Source organism: Carettochelys insculpta, chromosome 10, assembly GCF_033958435.1.
Source record: "Carettochelys insculpta isolate YL-2023 chromosome 10, ASM3395843v1, whole genome shotgun sequence".
NCBI lineage: Eukaryota > Metazoa > Chordata > Testudines > Carettochelyidae > Carettochelys > Carettochelys insculpta.
In genome coordinates, this window is record NC_134146.1 from 22,660,349 (window position 1) to 22,681,526 (window position 21,178).

The following is a 21,178-nucleotide window of genomic DNA, read 5'->3' on the forward strand; positions in this document are numbered from 1 at the left end:
ATATAGAATTCTAAAAGACTTTATTTTAGACCAGAATATTTCTTAAGAGATCAGGGAGTAGTAGATAATGGAAAAAAACTTTTAATGAAATAGCATTTACTCCATGAGTGTGGTTTGACATCTTTAAAGCCAAACAGTTCAATGCAGACCTTAACCTCTGCTTGTGAGGAAGTAAGGCTTTGTCCCCATATCACCACCGAGGCTTACCACAGTGATGAGTGTGAAACCTCCACATAGGCTGTTTCACTGTAGCTTGCAGTGCAGCTGGCCACATTAAGGACATCTTGAAAGAGCTTCTGGGCGTCTCTCACTAGAGCTGCACCCATGAAGAATGGAAAGCTTGACTCTGTTCAGGAGATTTTGCCTGGGAGGCTTCTTGGGCCAGCTTTATGTCAGATGGACAGGAGTGATTAAGGAAGCTTTTATGCTTTATCCAGGGGCCTGATAGCCTGTGGTGACATGAGCACAGACACTGCGGTGCAGACTATCATCTGGGCCACTTGCATTCAAGGACCACTGCATTTGCCAGCTGTGGTTTGGCAGGTCCAAAAGGATTGCAGAGTTTGGCTTGACTGTGGGATACACATGATGAGCTATGTCAGAATTGTAAACATAGAATTTCATTCCAGGTTCCCTAAAAAGGGCTAACTCAGAAAGACTCTGTTTCAAGTAATAGTCTTGACAATCCAAAGTTACCTGAATATAGAGGCCAGCTAGATCCTCAACCCAAATTCTTTGACTTCACTCCAACGCTTGGTCTTGTCAGCAGAAGTCTTCCTAGCTCAGTGTCCAAATACAGGGTTCTCCTCCCTATAGCCAAGCCACACACTTTTGCCCAAATGGAGCCTTTTAAGGGTTTGGTCCCTAATGATGCCCAAGTTTCAGCTCATTTCTACATGACAAGCAGCATCTTACCCTGAGGGCAAGGAAGGGCTCTACCTGCCCAGGTACAGGATCTCAGTTATCCTTTTTTCCCCATTACAGGGAGTGGGCTACCTACATTCACTCACAACTGGTCAACACACAACAGCAAGTAGGGCATTATTTGAATTTTCAGGGTTTCGTCATCTTAGAAATTCCAGAATGGACACATGGAAAGGAAAACACAGCATGCAGCATTCTAGTGAACTGAGGTCTGTGAAGCTTATTGTGCTACAATGCTTAATACCACAGAGGGAGACAGCACAAAATGCCCTCTTTGAAGAGGAAGACAATAAGGAAGAAAACTGGTGAGATTTCTTTGTAAAAGCGGTCAGGTGAATGAAAGAGCAAAGGTGCATTGTGGGAGGCAGTTGGAACAGTAAAGTGATCCCAAACATGCTCCACCATGGTCAGCATTCAGAAAAGAACATGTAGTTGGAAGCATTGGGGGGATTGTGGTTTTTATTAGACCAGGTTGAGAATTTTTCAACCAAATGTTTGTTAGAAAACACCAATATGTCAAAAATCTAATTAGTTTGTGGGAAAAGGTTTGTTTGAAAATAATGGAAATGTTTGAATCTTGCCAAAACAGGTTTTTTTTTTCTTCATTTTCAAAACTAAAACTTCCTTTTTTGGGTTCTAAGTGACTCATTTCCAAATTTTTTGCTAATTTTAATAATAAACTTAAAAAGGTCATCTAAAACAGATTCTGAAATTGTCAAAACAAGACATTTTGATAGACGTCTCTGACATTGTTTTGGATTGTCAGTTCATGAAATTTTGAGATTGACTTTTTGTCTCAGTTTCATAGAGAACACTTTTGAAAGATTTTCCAGAAGAGAAAACCGATTTCTATGCCTTTCTAATTTACGTGCAAAATTGGCATGAGACTCTTCCAGCTAGAGACTTTAGACATTTAGGCCATGTCCACACTAGTCAAAAACTTCGAAATGGCCATGCAAATGGCCATTTCGAAGTTTACTAATGAAGCGCTGAAATACATATTCAGTGCCTCATTAGCATGTGGGCGGCCGCGGCTCTTCAAAATTGATGTGTCTCGCCGCTGCATGGCTCGTCCAGATGAAGTCCCCTTATTCCTATAAGCAGATGGGAATAAGGGGACTTCGAAATAGGCGGGGTCCTTTTGAAAAGGAGCCCCGTCTGGACGAGCCGTGCGGCAGCGAGCCGCATCAATTTCGAAGTGCTGTGGCCGCCCACACGCTAATGAGGAGCTGAATATGTATTTCAGTGCTTCATTAGTAAACTTTGAAATGGCCATTTGCATGGCCATTTCGAAGTTTTTGGCTAGTGTAGACACGGCCTTAGAGTTTTATGCCAGACTTGCCCAGGAGCATCGCTCCCTGTTGCAACACTGTGAATTTATTACAGATTATATGTTTTGGAGAAAACTACTTCCTGTTGAGCTAGACTGCATTCCCAAATATTCAAAAGTGTGAGGAAAAAGCCAGTGAACACCACCTTGGGAGATTTTGAAGAGTGGTTGGCTGGCGATGAAGCTGTGGTAATGATTTATTATTGCCAGTAGGTGCCTTTATGATTATGGAAGGAACAGTCATTTTAGACTGATCCCCATCAAGCAAATAAACCAACATATGCGATCCTCCATGTCGGGAAATTAAGTATGGCAAAAAAAAACCAAACCCACATTTCACCTATGAGACTTGCACCCCTTCTTAGCTCATATCAAATCCACTCCCTGGGTAGGGAAAGTACATTGCCTATAGCTTGAAACATGTTTATAAAGCCCTCTGAGGTCCTGTGCAACTGAATAAGAGCACACACCCAACCAATCTGGAAGCAATTTTATATATACTTTGCACTACATGGAAAAGTAAAGCAATTCCCCATGATTCTTGTCACTGTTTTTGTGCACTGGCATAATAATGTGCTCGCAGCTACAGGATGAATCTCTCTAATCTGGACTCTCTCATCGAGCAACATCCGTAACCTGGCATGATTTTAGTTAATGGGATGACCGCTTATTATGGTGTAGCCAAGTTTCCCATGGTCCTATAAAGTCTGTTTCCAGCCACCAGTCCTAGCTTACAGTGTTCTGTGTTGTTATTAGCTGTAATTTACCCCTAAGTGTCTTCTAAGAGCCCAGTAGGCAGTGGAAATGTTCGTAATGTGCTAGAAAATATTGACTTCCCATCGTCCAGCAAAAAAGACAGCATTATTCAGGTGTCTGGTAGACTCCTGTGTTTACAGAAGAATGTCACTCATTTGGACTAATGACTGAGAGACCAATAGTAAATTACTCAATTCTGTTAATTGGCAGGCACTTAATAAAAGCAGGAAACCTCATCACACAATGTATTTTCCTCATTTATTTTGACAACTGTTTCATTTTAATTATTTGTGATTCTCCATAACATGCTAGCATAAATTAGTAAAATTAATGCAGTTTTTCTCAACACTGACTTTACTCCAGCACTCTGCTAATTTATTTTTGCCCAGATGTAGGGAGCATCTGCCATTTTTGTGTGAATTTTGAAATGCATGAATTAGTGTGGGTCTACTGTATTAGCATCAAATGATCATACATCTGACAATAGCTGAAACAGTTGTTTAAAAGCTTGGGTTTTCATGTAATCAGACTCCTTGGAGCAAGGATTGTCTTCTTTCTCTTATGCTATTAAATTATATTACTAATTAGTTGTACAATCACCCCAGATCTCTAGGTTTACTTCCTGGTTTCTAACCTACAAGCAGGATCTAACATTTAGTTTGGTACCATCATTCTGGGTATCATGAATGGGTATCATGCTTGAAACACTGCATATTCCCCTTTGGGCACCGCATGCCGTCTGCATTACATTTCAAAAAACCCTCCAGCTAGGCTGTGATGAGGACTATCCCTTTATCAGGGCTGCATGCACTTATCTGAGCAGATTGACCAGTTGTAGAAGGAGCACAAAATAACTCGCTGCCTTTTATTTATGGAGCACAGCTGACCCCTATAGTTGTTTTAACTTCAAAAAGGGATAGAATTTATATGAAAGTCATTATGGAAAAATATGCCATGTTATTGTTGCACAGTATAAACAACATAGAGCCATAGTAATATCTAGTATAAATTTATTTAAGTTCAGTTTGGACAACCTTCTCTATCACTACAGAACAACCACAATTGCTGAGGAAAATCATAATTACTATGAGCCAAGGCACAAAGGCCTGGTCTACACTACAAAGATAGGTTGACATAAATGGCCTTATTTTAGATACATGTCTATGCTCAAATTTGCCTCCAATGTAAGCACAGCGAAACCACCTCCCAGACTGATGGGGAGTAACAGTCGATCTACCGAAGCTGACAACGTGTGAACGTAGACTTTCTATGGCCTGAGAGTGCTCCAGTGGCTATCCTATTGCAATATTTCCCTATTCCTTGTGACAGTGACAGTTGTGAACTAAATTGCTCAGGGGTCACAGAGACCAGAAGCTACCTTTTTCCTGACCCCACTTTATACCTCCCTGTGCCCTTCCAAAATACCTAGACACCTTTTCTTGATTGCCCACTTCTTCAAGGAGACCTACCTCCTCACCCCTGAGCGTGTAACTGTCCGGCTGCATATCACTGAACAGATTCAAAATTGATACCCATATATGCGAATATCCATAGATATAAATCAGCATGGAGCTGCAGGGCTTTGTTGGGAACTGTGGCAGTGAAAGCTGCAGCATGTCAGTCTACCCCTGCCAGGAGCTAGCGCCCTGTGCCACCAGCTCCCCTGGGGTGGTTGTACCACCCTCAGACTTGTCCAACAATGGTGGGCATCAGGATCATTGGTAGCTGTCCCTGGTTATGCTAATGTGCGCAACTGGCTCATCCACTCCCAGCCAGGAGAGGCAGATGATAAAAGTGGGAGAATTGCAGATACACAGTTGATAGGTGTTGATGATGTGGATAAGGGCAGGAATATCATACAAGAAGATCTGGATGACATTGAAAACTTGAGTACAAGAAATGGATTGAAATTGAATATTACACTGTGCTGACAGCAGCAGTCAGGTATGCACACGGCCAAGTATTATGCAAACTTTGGAAGCTATGTGTGGACATAATTTTTGTTAACCAAACTCTGTAGCACAGACAAGGCCAAAATGGGCTGCATTCATCCCTGGAGTCTATCCACTGAAGTCAATGGATTTACACCAGGAATGAATTTGGTTCACTGAGTGGACCTGTTTACAATAACCTTGATTCGTCATTGATGCTGTGACAATTCTATGGATATTTGTAGTAAATATACATTCTTACAAAACCAGAGGTTATAGGAATCAGGGGAGCTGAAAAGATGCAAAGCATATGCAATGGAAAAAGCATCTGGAGCAGATACTTTACAGATTGGCAGTTTGATGTGTCCTTAAAACACTTCTGTTAACTTTTTCCCAACCACTCTGTTTAGCTGACTGCTCAGATATAACGTAAGCATTGCTGCTGACTATAGAGGGGTGCCAAACAGCTGTTAGGCAGCTGGTGGAAGACGCTCAGGGAAAGGTGGAGAAGAGCAAGCCTCAGGGTAGACCAGTAAAAATGAAAATCAGTGTCTACGGACGTAGTCCAGTGCATCCCTCCTTCCTGGTAGCTCTACCGATCAACCTCACTTTACGTAGACCCCACTAGTTTGGGATTAAGAAATCACACATTTCCTCCTAAATTTGTATCTCTCATTAAGCAGTGAAATGTGCAACTGGAAAGATGTTAAGTCAACCGAGGGTCTATTAACCAGAATAACAATCCCCACTCTGAGATTTAACTTTAGAAAACCATTGTGGAAGGAGAGAAAGTATTTTCAGGCAAGGTTTAGAGAAGATGAACTTTGCATTGGAACTGGTTAAAATCAAATAGCTAAGCTGAAATGTCAATACCGTATTAATAGTTATTGCAATTGGAAAACCCAGCTTTGAACTTCTGAAGCTATAACGAAGCCTGCACATGGTCTTTTCTCCTCACAGCTTTCGACAATGGACTTCCAGAGGGGCTCAGTGACAGAGTCTCAATGCTGCTGAGAAATGAGGCAAGAGTCCACTTTGCCGCATCACAACAATGTAATTAAACAATTGCCAACTGAGGAAGAACGTGCATTTGAAAATAATTGCCAGTGACAGAACTAAAAGTAGGGGGTTTGTTCTCCTTGGAATTAGCATAAGTAGAGCAATTTTTTTAACATCTAGATCAGCTCCTTTATTTACAAGCAATAGCTTAACTTCTTTCCTTGGTTTTTCCTTTTAATTGGCCATTAAAAATAGTTTACTGTGGCTACTATGTCAGTATAAAAACCATCTGTGCCATGGGTAGTTAGGGCTTTGATTTCTGACATTTTATATCTTAAAAAGATGAAACACCATCCCAAGCGACTAGTATGAGGGAATACATTATGTGTTAACATATTTGCAGTGTGAAGAAGTTATATATGCTAAATATTTAGCCATACAGTCTGTTCCAGTATTCTGACAGTGGACTTTGCCTTTGGTATAGCAGCCCCTGAAACAGTGACAGAATTGGTTTGGTATCAGTGTTTCCATTATGAACGCTGGTTTCTAGTTCTATAAAAACTTAGTAACACCACATTTGCTCCTGGCTAAAACATGTCATCCATGTTTCTAGCTGGGGAGGTGGTTTTAAAAATACTCAAAGCTGTTGCTCAGGTTAAAGTTGGATTTTCTTTGGAAAGTGTTACAGAATGTGTCCCTTGTTCATCTTGTGCCATGATGATTTTCATCTCCATTTGGCATGGGAAGGGATAGACAGCTACATAAAATGAGGAAGATGGGTGAACATGCAGCAATTTACAACAAATTACACACTCGTTTCAATGTCCTTTGAACACGTGACTTATTAAACAAAGGGAAAAATCGTGGTTCCAATGGCCAAAGTGAGCTTTTCTATTGACTGTCAGGGTAGCCAGGATTTCACCCACTTATTGAGCCGCAAAAGCTTTACAAGGATCATGTTGAAAATAAAAGTAACAGATCCTGAGCAATTTCTCCAGCAAAACCAACAATCTCCATCTGTCTTTTAATGCTCAGGCACTAAGGTTCTCCTCTAACTTCTTTTAGTGTGAATTATGGCAGTAGCTCATAAAAAATCTAAAACATTAATATGATTACACAAATCAAATTTTTCCTAATCACATCATGAAACCAACCTCTGGGGATAACGTCAGTGTATGTTTTTTTTTTTTCATTTTGTCTGAACGTGTTCACTTGTTCTGTGTTTTGAAGGAAGCAATACTTGGGCACGCATTTGACTGTGGTTTCACAAATGTCACATCTGAGTTGCTACAGTGATGTGTAGGCAGTAAATGGTTTTGATCTGTTGCTGGGCAGCCTGTGCCTCTCTCCTGATACAATGGGTATTTGCGCAGGAGCAATAACAAAACTACCAACAGAACAAAACCTTGTGCAGAAGAAGTAATTCAGGTGTGTATGGATTTGAGCATGCAGATGGATGTCTGCAGCACCTACACATTTCAGCAATGAAGAGAAGCAATTGGATTTTGGAAGGTTTATATAAGAAGTTATTCTCAGAACAGCTATGCAGATTTCCCACATCACAGATTTACCAAAGACCCCACAGTCTTGGCTTGCTCAGTGAAATGCAACACTTACCTGTAAGCCCAGCAGCTTCTGCTGACAGGAAGGCACTCCAAGACAGAAGGAAAAACAGGCCTGTTTCCAACATGGGGAATTCACACAGCTTTGTAAATTTGGTCAGGTGCTAAAAATACTAAGGAAAAAAAATCAAACAACTTTGCAACCTGAATTCACCCCCACCATCAGAAATTGAATTATGCACCATAAAACTGCATTTGTTTCATGCAAACTACTTAAGCATGTGCCTTCAATAGGACCTTAAGTTTATAAATGTTATTAAGTGCTCCACTGGCTCAAGGACTAAGTGACTGAATTTAACATTAATTTTCCAGTGTTAGACTACTTGTATTTACATTTAGCTTTGAAACGTATTCATGTCACACGGTTCCAAAGAAATGTGCTGTGAAAAGGTGAGAGGGTAACTAGATGATCAAAAGTCCAAGTTGGTCCAAGGCTTGTCTCTGTCAAAAGGGAAACTCAACCTTCCTATGTAGCCTTTAAATGGAATCAGTTTAGGAATTATAATCAGTGCTAAAGAACTGGCCTCTCAGAGGAATCAAGATGAGGAAGCTGATTAACACATTAGTGCTGTGTTTACTCATTTATATTTGTGTGAAGTGAGTGTAAGTTACTACTGTTGAACACCAACTGATTTAAATGACTAATTAAGATGTAGGAGAGTGGAGAATTGTGTCTTTCCCAGTTCAGATAAGTTACGATTTGATTTGTAGTCTACAGCTTGGCTTGAACATTATTTAATTACTGCTGTTACATAAATTGTAAATTAAACAAAATATTGTATTTTATATGATCACCTCAAAACACTTTGCATACTTTAATTGTTATTGTACCTATTTTATGGCAGCATACATAGAGGCACAGGGAGACTAACGACCAGATCCAAAGAGGTAATTAGCTACCGAACTACCTTTGGTGTTCTGGGCCCAAGGACTTGTCTACATTACAATCTTAAAGCAGCCTATGTTAGATGTTAGGTTAGCTATGAAACTGATAAATTTGATGGTTAACAGCTGATGTAAGTAATGCAATCTATCCACAGACACTGCATTGACCTAACTACACTGACATAAGCCGTACTCCTCTCATGCAGGTGGGCTTATTATGTTGATGTAGTATGGCATTTACGTCTGTGGGAGCAAGGATGTAGTGTGTATAATGACATAATTTGCTTGATGAAAGGTGCCTGATGTCTAGCCAAGTCTGTAGTGTAGACCAAGAGTAAGTATTTTTGCCTAAAGTCCCACGGTGAATCACTAACAGATCTGAAGATAGGACCCGAGAGTCCTGACTCCTTTCTACTATTCTAATAGACAGCACTTCTGATGATTATCCAGATTCTGACATAGCTGTAGGAGTCACCTAAAATATAGCAACTACTGAGGAGGCTAAGTATTATATGAAGCCAGGTATAATAACAATTAAAGTTACCAAGTGTTTTCGGGTGATCACATAAAATACAATATTTGCTTAATTTATGAATTCATGTTGGTGTCAGGAGGCACAGCACAGGAGAATAATAATTTCTTGCTTGTGCTTTGATTTTCTCCGGAATGCTAAAATACTATCAGATAGGTACTTGTAACTGGAAATCTAATGGCTTTATTGATCATTGTGAGGTCTGTCAAGGAAGTGAGCCAGTCCTTGGAGCAAGGTTGCATCACACATTGTGCCTCTCCCAGGTCCAGGGCAGTATTCCATTTCTCACCGATTGAATAGGTGAGTCAGCGTGATAATGTTTTAGGGATAAATAAAATAAATGGGAAAACCCCCCAAGATTTCAGGAGGTTCTCCCATAAAAGAGAATTTGGGTCCAGTCCTGCAACGTTTACTCAGGCGGATAGTCCTTAGCTGTGAGGGTAGTCTCACTGAAGGTCAAGGAGACTAATTAGAGAAGTAAAGGGTACAGATTTTGGGCAAGAGCCTCAGCTAGTGAAAATCAGCATAGCTCCATTGACTTTGATTTTCTCCAGCTGAAGATCTGGGTTTTTTTTTTAACAGAGCCTTTTCAAACCCATGCCAAGAAGCTCGAGCTCAAAGTTTAGATGGTCCATCTTAAATCACAGCCAGCCTTGGGTGGTCTTGTCAAGGCAAGCAGACCCTCAAACCTACAGAGTTCTTCTGTTTGAAAAACAATAAAGGATATTAAAGCGGTGACAACAGCATACGAGGACCCCATTGCAAACGATCCAGCAAAGATCCCCAGGAAATTCCCCACAGACTGGAAGAAAGCAGCAGCATCAAACATGTTAGGATTCTCCTTGGGACTGTAAATAGATATCGAACTGTAAATGAGACAAGGGAGAGAAAGGGAAAAGTGAATTAAATCAGGTGAACTAGTGAATTACATCAAGCAAAATCAAGTGTTAAAGTTACCCACTTCATAGGCATTGCTAGAGGATGCTCCTCAGTGTTGTTAGCAAAACAGAAAGGCAAGAAAAAAGGAGACAGGGAGGACAGGGTTTATTTTTTCAAGGCAATAACCTGAGAATCAGTGGTCTGCCACCAGCCAGTAACCATTTCTATACCAGGACTGTCAAAAAGAATATTGTTTCCAAGCCTGCTTGGCATTAAACCATGGTAGGTGTAGAAGGAATATGCAGGGATAATAGATAACTTTGAATTATTTATTGGCCATATGTCTTTGGAGCTGCTATATATATTCACAAATATTCCTGATTAAAAATGTGCTTTTACAGCTGAGGCACAAATGGGCGATACAAATCACAGTATGTACCAAGTCTTCAGCAGTGAGCCTGTCATAAACCACAAAGTCGTTCCCTTCCCCAGCAGAACCCTTCGTAAACAAAACGGCGAACATGTCAAGAGCTGCACAATATGAAACCCCAGGGAAAAAACCAAGAGGACTGTTTTCCCAGAGAAAGCAACCGCTGTAGTTGCCAGAGGTCATGTTTTATATCCAGTCTCTGGCTGTAACCATCAAGAGTATTTTCTTATGGGAAATTACGCCACCAATGGCAAGGCCATATCTTTAAACAATTTTGGGGGCATCAGATTTGCTGTTTATTACTAGTGACTGGATGCCAAGAATGCAAATGATACCACCAAGTGTGAATGTATTTCTGCTTGTTGTAACATAAAAATTAACAGATGTGCTGAAGCCCCAAGCTTCCCAAATACTAATTAAGCAACTTTTCAGATTTTTTGTAGCTCTGTTGCTTGTGAAACTTGAGGACCTTGGTGATCACTGTCAAAGAAAAGCAAGTGAGCTTGGCAGTGCATTTTAAAATGGAGTTAGCATTGCTGTAAAATGATTGGTATTTTAAACATTAAAACTAGAAGTTTTAAAGTTGGGGTGTGTATTCCATGCTTAGGGTCACTTTTTTTAAGTTCGTCTCTGCAACTGGATGCTTTCTATCTGGAGATTAAACAACAGAGATGCAGCTGTGTATTTGAGATTTTTCTGAATAGTTCACTCACCAAGTGCTGACTAATGTTATGCAGAGAGGAGCAACTGGGTTACTTGCTTTCAGATCTTATCCATTGGTTGGTCAAGGATATATCAAAATGGAAGCGAACATGAGTGAATAAGAGCCCAATCCTTAGAAATGCTCAACTTGCAGCAGCTAGTGCTTACCACTTCTCTGGATCTGAATCTAAAGTCTTACTTGTTGATTGTAGACTCAACAGGGTAGCTGTGTTTGTCTGCAGCTTTACAAATAACAAGCAGTCCTATAGACTAACTCACTTTAAGGTGCTACAGGGCTGCTTGCTATTTTTGATTTTAAGTAGTTTTTGTGTCCATCACCACAAAAAGCACTGTACAGACACAAAGGGCTTGTCTATACTTACTGGAGGGTTGATGCTCCAGAGGCTGATAATCCAGGATTCGATCTAGCAGGTCTAGTAAGGGCCTTCTAAACTGAATATTAAGGGTGCCCCTGTCAAACCTGGTACTCCTTGCAGTCGTGAGGACTAAGAGAAGTCAGTGGGAGAGTTTCTTTCATTAACCTACCACTGTGGGAAAGGAGCAGATAATAGATGTAAGGTATGTCGACTCTAGCTATGCAATTCATGTAGCTGAAGTTGCAAATCTTACACTGATTTTCTCCCTGAGTATAGGCCTGGCCTAATTAAGTGTCATATGACTAGTGATGTAGCTAGGTAACAGTTACTATTTTACATATTGAAGAATTGATGCAGAGAGGTGAAGTGACTAACTCAAATGGCACACAGAATCAGTGTCAGGGCCGGAATATGACATTTAGAGCTCTTGATTCCTGACTGCAGCCCTCTAGATCAAACTGCCTCTGGTGGATTTAGTATTGATTCAAAATGACACATAGTTGTGTTACACTGGCCTGCACAGTGATCATCACTGTGGTCATTAAGCTAGATCAAAGAAGGGTTGCACAGTCATGTGCATGTGAGCAGTGACAGTCTAAACCTTTTCAGCTTTCACATTCACATTCTCATGAAAATTTTCCTTATAGACAGAACATTTCAAAGCACCTGAATCTGATATTCTCATCCAGAGTAGTGCTTTATTTCCAAAAATGCTCTGGTTAACTTCAGCAGGACTAGCTGAGGACCTTGTGAGGAAGCATCATATTCTGGCTCTGAACCATCAAATCCAGCATACGTGCCAACCAGCGCACGCATATGGCTGTGACCAGCATTCCTAGTTCTCTCTCTCTCAACTGTTGGACATGCTATGCTGGAGAATGATCTCAGACAGTACATGCCTTGCCTTCATTCAGGAAGAAATTCAAATTCTAAATATTGGCTCCTCTTTACAATTGAAACAAAAGCAAATATTTGATTTAAACAGATTTAGGCCCAGGGTTATTTACATTCAGACAGGTGATCATTTGTACGAAACTTATTAAATTACGCCTTTTCACACTTTAAAAAGTAGAACTGTTGGGACAGGAATCACTGCATCTTATACTAGTAATGATGAGACTTTTGAAAATCTGATCTTGGTCACTAAACACTGAATCCAGATTCCTAGGTTAGTTATCAAACTAAACATAAGAGCTACTATCCAAGCAGCAGTGCAATTATTTCTTATGTCACAAACACTAGAAAAGACAGAAACCTATTAAATATGTGACGTTACCTAGCTCATTCCCCTGACAATGTGAGATTATATTTCCAAGCTTCCTGTCTTGTCTAATTTTAAATGTCTCAAACAACAAATTTCCATCCCTTTACTAGAAAGTCTGTCATGTTAATATTCAGCTCTCATTATGAGGAATTGCTTTCCTCTCATAGCGTCTAAATGTTCATTTGGTTGGTGTCATCTGATTACTAAAGCTTCCTCTGCCTCTCTAAACATTTCAACACTCTCTTCCTTATTTCCATAGTCTTTGTTTAGGCAACTTAGCATATTAAGTTATTTTAGCACTGTCTAACAACAAGTCTCCCAGAGCTTTCTGTTTTTGAATAACCTCCAATTTATCAGCATCTTTCAAATATTAAGGTGCTCAGAACTGAACATTCTGTTGCAGGTGCATTTATTTCAGTGACAAACGTAATACCACCTGGCTGTCACAGAGTACTTTTCATTAGCATATCTCAAAGGTCAGTACTGGTATAATCATTTTACATGTGGAGTAAGAGACACCCAGTGGTGAACTCAAAGGTCTGCCTATTGGGTAACTGAGGGAGTAGGCAGTCACAAGCCTGTCCACAGCTACTAGATCCCCTTTGAATGGGGGATCCATTAAAATGACATGGTCCCCAAGTGCTAACTCACTTTTCTGAGAGCAATGGCAGAGTCAGGCCTAGAACTAAGGTCCCTAGCATCTAAGTGCAGCATTTTACCCACGAGGTCACATTATCTCCCTGTACAAAATGATTTCTGCTTCAATGGATGATGATTAGTTATACAATATGTAATCCAAAAATCACACTGTATATTTTTAACAACATTCCCTGAGGAGCATCTATTTAAGTTACTGCCATCTGTAATATCAGGTACAGATCTTACCAAACATTCTTGCTTTACAAATATTATATCTTTCTCCCAGCCCTTCGTTTCCCCCATCATCAATTATCTGTGTTGGTTTTTTCACCCTATATTTCTCCAGAGTGAATCCCATTTGGAGTTCTTGTAAGCACAGTCCTTCCCATTGTGCTATTTTTTGGTCTTCACTAGTGTCCACAGTATTTCCACATTTAGTAGTATCCATAAGGTATGAAATCCTGCTTCCATTGAAATCAATAATAATAGTCTGACTTCAACACATCCAGGATTTCCCCCATGATTTTCAACCCTTGTTAACAAGGCAGGGCTTCTCAGCAGTTTACACAGGATCTACTGCCATGCCCACAGCCTCCCTCAAGCAGTCTTACTGTCCAAATCTAAACAGCACAAACATCTCTTTGCCTCACCCTGAGACACAAACTCCAGGGCATCTTCCCCCTTTTACCTGTCAAGTTTTTGTGGCCTTTACTCCCAGGGGATTCACACAGTTCTACTTCCTGCAGCTTTCTGACTCACTGGTCCCCTACCTTCTCTAGCCACAGAGGATTCTTTTCAAGCTCAAGATCACCTGATGCAGCATGTCTGCTCTGGACCTGGTCCTCTTTAAAGAGCTAGTGCCACCCCTTTTCCAGTTTATCACTGAAGATGCTAAATAACATTGAGCCTACTCCAGTTCTTTCCCTGCCAAATTCTTTATTTGACCCTAAAGCAAAATGTCACAAGATAAAACTTGGCCACACTCCGAAGTGTCACATCTCTATTCTTTATTCCCTCTCCCTGTTAAAGGTCTCCAACCACATTCTGCATGCAACCTGCTTCCGCCAGCTGACCTCCGGTGCTTGATGCAAAGGGGTGAGCCAGGTGGACAAAAACTGTGCACAAGAGACTGGAAAAATAACTTCACTGCTTTATATACACTTGGAGCTGGGGGTGGAATGCTGAAGAGATATACCTGTACTAGCTCCAATTGAGCTAGTGTATAACCACAGTGGTGTGAGCAACAGGAGGGACTAGTCACCAAAGCATGATCCCATCCAAGACTATAGGTATGTACAAGGCGGGTGGGTTAGGTATGAATTTGAAGCATAGATACTCTAAGACTGCACATCTTCCTATGTGTTTGTAAAATGATTACAATTCAGGGCTCCAGTGCTGAAAGGGGTCTTTGAGCATTATCATAACAAAATAAAATCTTCCCAAATCAAATCTAAATTAATTAGATATCATAGTCCATGTTTATTTCCAAGTATATATCACAATTCATTCAGGAGGAGGAGAGTTTCTTGACACAACATTTCCTGCCCTAGGCATTTAGGAAAATGGCAGAGTTCTCCTTTAAGTATTCCAAGGCATTAGAGGATTACAGCATAAATTTCCTCAAAATGTCATGACGGTTGTCTGGAGACAGAGTGGAGATGAGATTATATCTTACATTCCTCCTTTTACCACTGAGGCCCAGCACGCCTTAGGCTAGTGTGACATCATCAAATAAACAGATGTTTATCAATTGCAAACAACAGTACAAACACAAAGAATCCATGATTTTCATATCACCCAAAGGCTGTAGCAGTTCAGCTGTGGAAACAGACAACATGCTGTAGAAAACTAGCTAAAATACCTGAGGCTGAATATGTTACAAAGAAAAGAGAGGTTCTAGCAAAGTACTGTGGGGCAGATGATTAGCAACAGCAAAAGAAACCAGTGGCAATTGATTTCTGCAGAGATAGAAGCAGTTAATTCACTGATTATACCATACTGTAACATAGCTAAAAGCAGTAGCAATGAGCAGGTAGTTCTCCCTCTATTGTAGAAAGAAAAGTCTTATGATCTGGTGAATGTTAATCTTGTTTCCACTTGATATGTCACAGTACCTCATTCCACAATTGTTTCCTTAGCTGATCAACTTTCCTTTTCACTGAATTTTGTATAAGGCATATTTAGCACATAGGAGTATTATGAGAGCATGAAGGAGTCATGCCTGGAGTTACAAAAGAAAACCAGTAATGCCTCAAATAATATATGGAACCTCCCTCAGCTACTAATAAAAGAAGTGCATGGGGTGCTAATTAATTCCATCAAGGAAAATAAGATGGGATAGAAAAAAAACCCACTGCTTTCCAGAATTCAAGGCCACATAAAAGAGGGCAGCAAGAAGGTGGTCTCCCTGAAAATGATGCACAATCATGATTGTACAGGTATCTATGTTAACGAAAAGTGGAGTTTACAGATAGAGCTGACCAAATAGTTTTAATGCCATGTAATTTTAAGGGTATGTAACTTTCCTCAATGTGGCTACACAAACAGAACACTTAACAAAACACCCTAACAAGATGCTGAAGCAGAAGACAGTCGCACTGGTAACGTTAGCCTTCTGCAATGTAACCATTAGCCCCAGAATCTGCCAGACCTACTGCCATGCCCAGAGCCTCCCTAAAGCAGTTTTATGGTCCAAAACTAAACAACTCAAAGACCTCTTTGCCTCACCCTGGGCCACAAACTCCAGGGGCTATTCCCCCTTTTACCTCTCAGGCTTTTGTAGCCTTCCCTCCCAGGGGATTCAGGCAGTCCTACTTCCTGCAACTTTCTGACTCACTGATCCCCTCCCTTCTCTAGCCACAGGGGAGCCAAGAAAATGTGTGAATAGCACCTAACACCCATTCCCACAGTTAGTAAACAGCAGTGCCATAAGGTCATTAAATCCTTCCCAGCTCCCACGAAATTAATCCTAACTAACTAAAGCCGGCACAGATGAAATATCAGTCCAAGATGTTTGAGATTGGGTATGTGCTACCTGTTACCAAACCCACAAAAGCAAAAGAGTAGTGGAGACTGAGGAGACATCCCAGTGTAAGAATGTGTTATGGCCAACAAAAGCAGACAGGGGATCTAAATGTAGATATGTAGGGATTTTATCTTTCAGAGGAAAGCTGCCAAAATGAAGGTGGATATTTATGGAACAAGACACCCACCCTCTCCTAATTAGAAAATTTTAATAATGGTTAAAAAGGAGCAGGAATGTGGAGAATTTGCTTTAAAACAAACAAACCAAGAAGATCTTCAATATATGCTACCAACCTACTTTTCTTCTCGTTTGACTCTTGACAATATATTTGTGAGATTTTCTAGACATAAGACTCTAGAATTAAAAGCCAGATTTCACATATATTTATATAAATAAAATCTCCACATACACAAGAACTTGTAAACCAGGCTATTGACTCTCAAATGGCAGGCTGTTCATTCACCATTAGTTTTTCTCAGTGTCCAAAAATTTGTTATACTTGACAGTCTAAACACACAAGCCCCATTTAGCTTCACATTCACTCCTTCAACACAGGAGCCATCCCCAACATTGTTTTTCCCCTGAGCTTGCCCTTTGAATTCTGAAAAGGAAGCCTACAAGCCATTTTTGAAACCATCATCTGGCTTCTGTCAGCAGCAGTTTCCTTACCTCTTTATCTATTCTTGTTCATTTTCTATTGTTTCCAACCTTCTCTTCTGGGTTCCTCAACATGTTTTTTTTAGAGTGTCTTGTAAGCAGTAACTCTGACCACTTTAATCTAGTACACTGCTATAGCAGTTAAAGCTCTTAGAGTCTGTGGTAACAGTAGGGCAAGCCATTTGCAAGCTGAATGCAGCAATCAAGGCAACATGCACCCCAGAAAGGTAAGGCAGTCACAGATTTTGTGGGAAACATGAAATTGACTATTTGCCACAAATTGCAATGTCTGCATGGAAAAATGCAAAATTCATACTTTCTACTAGATTTTCATTTGCTCCAAAAGTCCTTGATTTTGAAATGACAGGCCAGATTTATTTTGGCTGCGTCTACACTTGCATTCCTCTTTCAAAAGAGACATGCCAATGAGAGAAATTGAAAAGGAAAATGAGGTCGAGATTTACGTATCTGGCACCTCACTTCCATATTCTTCTTTCAAAAGAAGAAAAGCAGTGTAGATATGTCTCTTTCAAAAGTAAACCCCATCTTTGAAAGAACCCTCCTTCCCATAAAAAGGGGAAGATGGAGTTTACTTTTGACAGAGCCTGGTCTACAGTGATTGTCTTCTTTTGAAAGAAGCTCTTTAGAAAGAATATGCAAAGGAGATGCCAGATATGTAAATCTGGCACCTCATTTGCATTACCAATTTCCCTCCTTTGCATGCCTCTTTCTAAAGAGGAATCTAAGTGTAGACACAGCCTTTGTGTCATTCCATGGAGCCCAAACAGCCACAGAATTGGCTTCAATGACCAGGGAAGCAGGTTCCTCGCTACCTTGCCTCACAGATCTAGCCCTAGACGTGGACAGTTTGATAAATCAGCTAAGCTGGATCAAATGAGAAGAACACCAACATTTATTTTTGATAAATTTTCCAGATTTGGCTAATATTGCCATTGTGTGGCAGCCCATGGGACAGGTGCTGAAAGATCCTTTTGCTGTTTCCATTGTGCTCCTAAATGATACATGGAGCAGTGGAAAACCACAGACACTGCAGCTGAGTGAACTCAACAGAGCAAACTACTCCTACAGTATTAACTCTCAAACGTGGTGGCAGGTGGTCTAACAGCCTCTCATGCCATAGGCCCTTTTCCTGCCCACAAACCAAACAGAGACCACTACAGTTACCTGTGCTTTTATTACAGGTGAAAATCCTACCACCTCCTATAAACAGTCAATCTCCAGATACAGAGGCATAGAGCCTTCCACACCCTGACTCCTCCCCTTCCTCTCTCTAGCATTCCTCCCCCACAGCTGCTTTAGATAACCCTTCTGCTCTAGGGGCTCACAGCTGCCAGCCATCAGGCCTGGCTTTGCTCCTGGCTAGCTGGCTCCTGTCTCTCTTTGGGTGGGACAGCTATAACAGAGCTTCAGCTCAGGCTCTCTGGCCTGTAGTCTGTTGTAGTGGATTATACTGAAATTTGTGCTTTTAAACATGCCCTGCACAAGCGATCTCTTGATTTTGGAATTTTCAACTCAGATCCAGCAAGTGAGATGACTTCTTGGCAGCGCTCGTCACATATGCTCTGCCACATTTACAAAGCATTTTTATAATGGACATTAAATACATTCATGAAATGCAACATGAAGTCTGCCAGTTTGCTCCATGAAAAGTATGACTCTCTCTCCTCTGATAAAATAAACAAACAAATAAAAATTATCTTGGTACACACAGTGGCTTTGACATCTGTTCAACAACTGCAATGTAAGAATGTATGGGAAAATGTGTGTGTGTGCTCACTAGAAGAGGAGAACAAAGGGAGGACTTGGATATATTTCCATACATTCACACTGACACAGAATGGGATCTACTGGTGCCTAAGAAACATGACAAACCACATGCATCTTATAGAGCTGGAAGGGATGTCAGGAGGTTGTTGATTCCAGTCCCCTGCCCTCTTGACAGGGCCAAGCAACACCCCTAGTATTTCTTTTTAAGCTTATTTGCACTAGATCCCTAAATGGTCTCCTCTAGGACTGAGCTTGTAACCTTGGGTTCAGGAGGTTAGGGCTCAAACCACTGAACTGTCCCTCCCTGAATAGCTAGTTGCAGGTGGGCAGTAACCCAGACTCAAAATCCTACCAAAGATGATTCTACTTACCTTATTGTGTATGCTTTCTTCTCAAAAACACAGATGATTCTGATAAAGCTGAAACTCAAATCTCAGCCATGGCTAAAACTAACCGTTCTCCTGAGGAAGACCATGTGGTATCTTCCTCCATCCCATCGTCTCTTCTCTCTCCTCAAGGGGTGACATAGATATGTGAATGTAACATTTTGATTACCATCTTCTAGGTAGCAACTACCCCATTATCATCTTAATTAGTGATTAACTTTGAAAAACAGCAACCTGGTCTCCTGTAACATCATCTCTATGTATAAAAGGAATCTTAATATTAAACATGATGCCAGTAAAAAACATGTCCCAGTCTTGGAAGAGAATGTTTTAAACAAAAAACCCAAAACTCAAAAACAAACAGAAAAAGGCTGAAGTTGCTAGATACGATTTTTTTCTCATGAATGCCTTTGAAAATGATCAAAATCCCTGCCCAGGAAGACTATCTTCCAGCTTTGGAAGGAATGAAGCACGTAAGCAGAAAAACAGATGGCTGGATAGTGGATTGCCTGTGACTATGTGCTGGGCAATTTCCAATTGCAGACTGTATCTCTACTGTATGAACAGATTCCATCAAACACACATCATTCAGAGCTTTCTGCATCTGCCTCTATGATTCTTGCTTGTTTGGGTATATGAACTGCAGTCCAAATCCAGGCATTCATTTGCTTGAAAATAAATTGCAGGAATACAAAGGGTCTGTATTTCTGAAGCAGCTACAGAGCTACCCTCCAGTTCAGGGAGACCCACAGTAGCAGCGTGAGTGGGGGAACTGGGGGATAGGAGGTGCTGCCTCATCACTTGGCTTGAAGTTGTTTCCATTATATGCAGGGTTTATAATTTGCTTCAATGGCTTTCGGCACCCGCACTATACAAAAAGTTCCAGCTCCCCTGAGTAACAGTTCCATGATGCATGGAATAAAAGAAAGAAGGAGTTAAAAGTAAAAGAGATGCCCCATGAGCCGCTCCTTCTCTCACACACGTAGTAATGTAAAAGCCCTGAATTTCCCCAGTGCATTGCGTCTTGCCTGTGTAAAACAGGTGTAAACCCTGCCCAATTAGAAAAGCAGGACAAGTGTAAAGTATAAAGGACTATATGAAGTAAAAAGCAATGAAGAATCAGGCCCATAATGCCATCTTCCTTACCAAAAAAAACCAAAACAAAAAAGCCAACAAACAAAAAATCCTTGTCCCTGCAACATCTTGAGAAAACACTAAATCACTGCTTATGACCTGAAACAAATCGACTGTATCAGCCCATGCTCATTAAAGAAGACATGACAGGCAGGGCATATCTGGCGGATTATAGCACCTCAAGTGCTCTGTGAGGCATAGCAATGACAGCTCTCTGTATTCAGCCACCCAAGAAGTACAATAATCCCCCAGAAATGCACTGCCTAATAGTGTTTGTTATTGTAATAAAATGCAAATGGTAAATAACACGGTTAAAAGGAGCTTGTGTTCCCAAAGCTTAGAGAGGCTATCTAAGACTGAATCTGATAAGCTTAACATCATAGCAAAGCTGGCTTCAGTAAAATGGGAATAAAGTATTATTCTTATTATTCTTATTCTTATTATTATGACTATTTATTCTATTATTAAAATTATGCAAAATCCTACCAGTATCTGGAATTTTAAAGCATTCATGGTTCAACAGGTTCCTAAGACTCAAGAAAGTTTGTTTTACTGAGCTGTTCATAACCATCTCCGGTCTCAGCTGTTTCATTGTACTTACATGGGGGCTGTAATACAAACTAAACCTTGCTAAGAGAGTCTCTGGACAGTCTTTGACAAGCAGTCCTTAAAGACTAACACATGTAATAGATACAGTAAACTCTTACATATCCAGCATTTTATTATCCAGAACTCTCAAATAACCAGCATTTTAACCATAAGTAAATGTTAGTTATGTTTTCCATAACAAGTACAGTAAAGTGAAAGTAAATACAAATAAATACAGCAAATAAGTTTACAGATAAGTTTACAAATAAGTAAGTTTACAGTGTACAATACTACTGTTGTTGGAAAATAAAATACTCTGCATACGTTTTT

At 40.4% G+C, this 21,178-nt stretch overlaps 1 protein-coding gene across 3 annotated transcripts in view; it reads right to left on the reverse strand.

Moving 5' to 3' along the window:
• The window catches only part of SLC9A9 (solute carrier family 9 member A9), a 325,761-nt gene that overhangs the window by 185,002 nt on the left and 119,581 nt on the right, over positions 1–21,178 (reverse strand). For all 3 annotated transcript variants that reach the window (XR_012646757.1, XM_075003792.1, XM_075003793.1), the window contains exons 7-8: positions 9,707–9,845; positions 7,558–7,663 (exon numbers count right to left, since the gene is read on the reverse strand). Coding sequence is in view for 2 of the 3 variants with exons in the window: in XM_075003792.1 (XP_074859893.1) it covers positions 7,558–7,663; positions 9,707–9,845 (245 nt within the window). In the remaining variant the exon portion in view is untranslated. The remainder of the gene's footprint in view (positions 1–7,557; positions 7,664–9,706; positions 9,846–21,178) is intronic.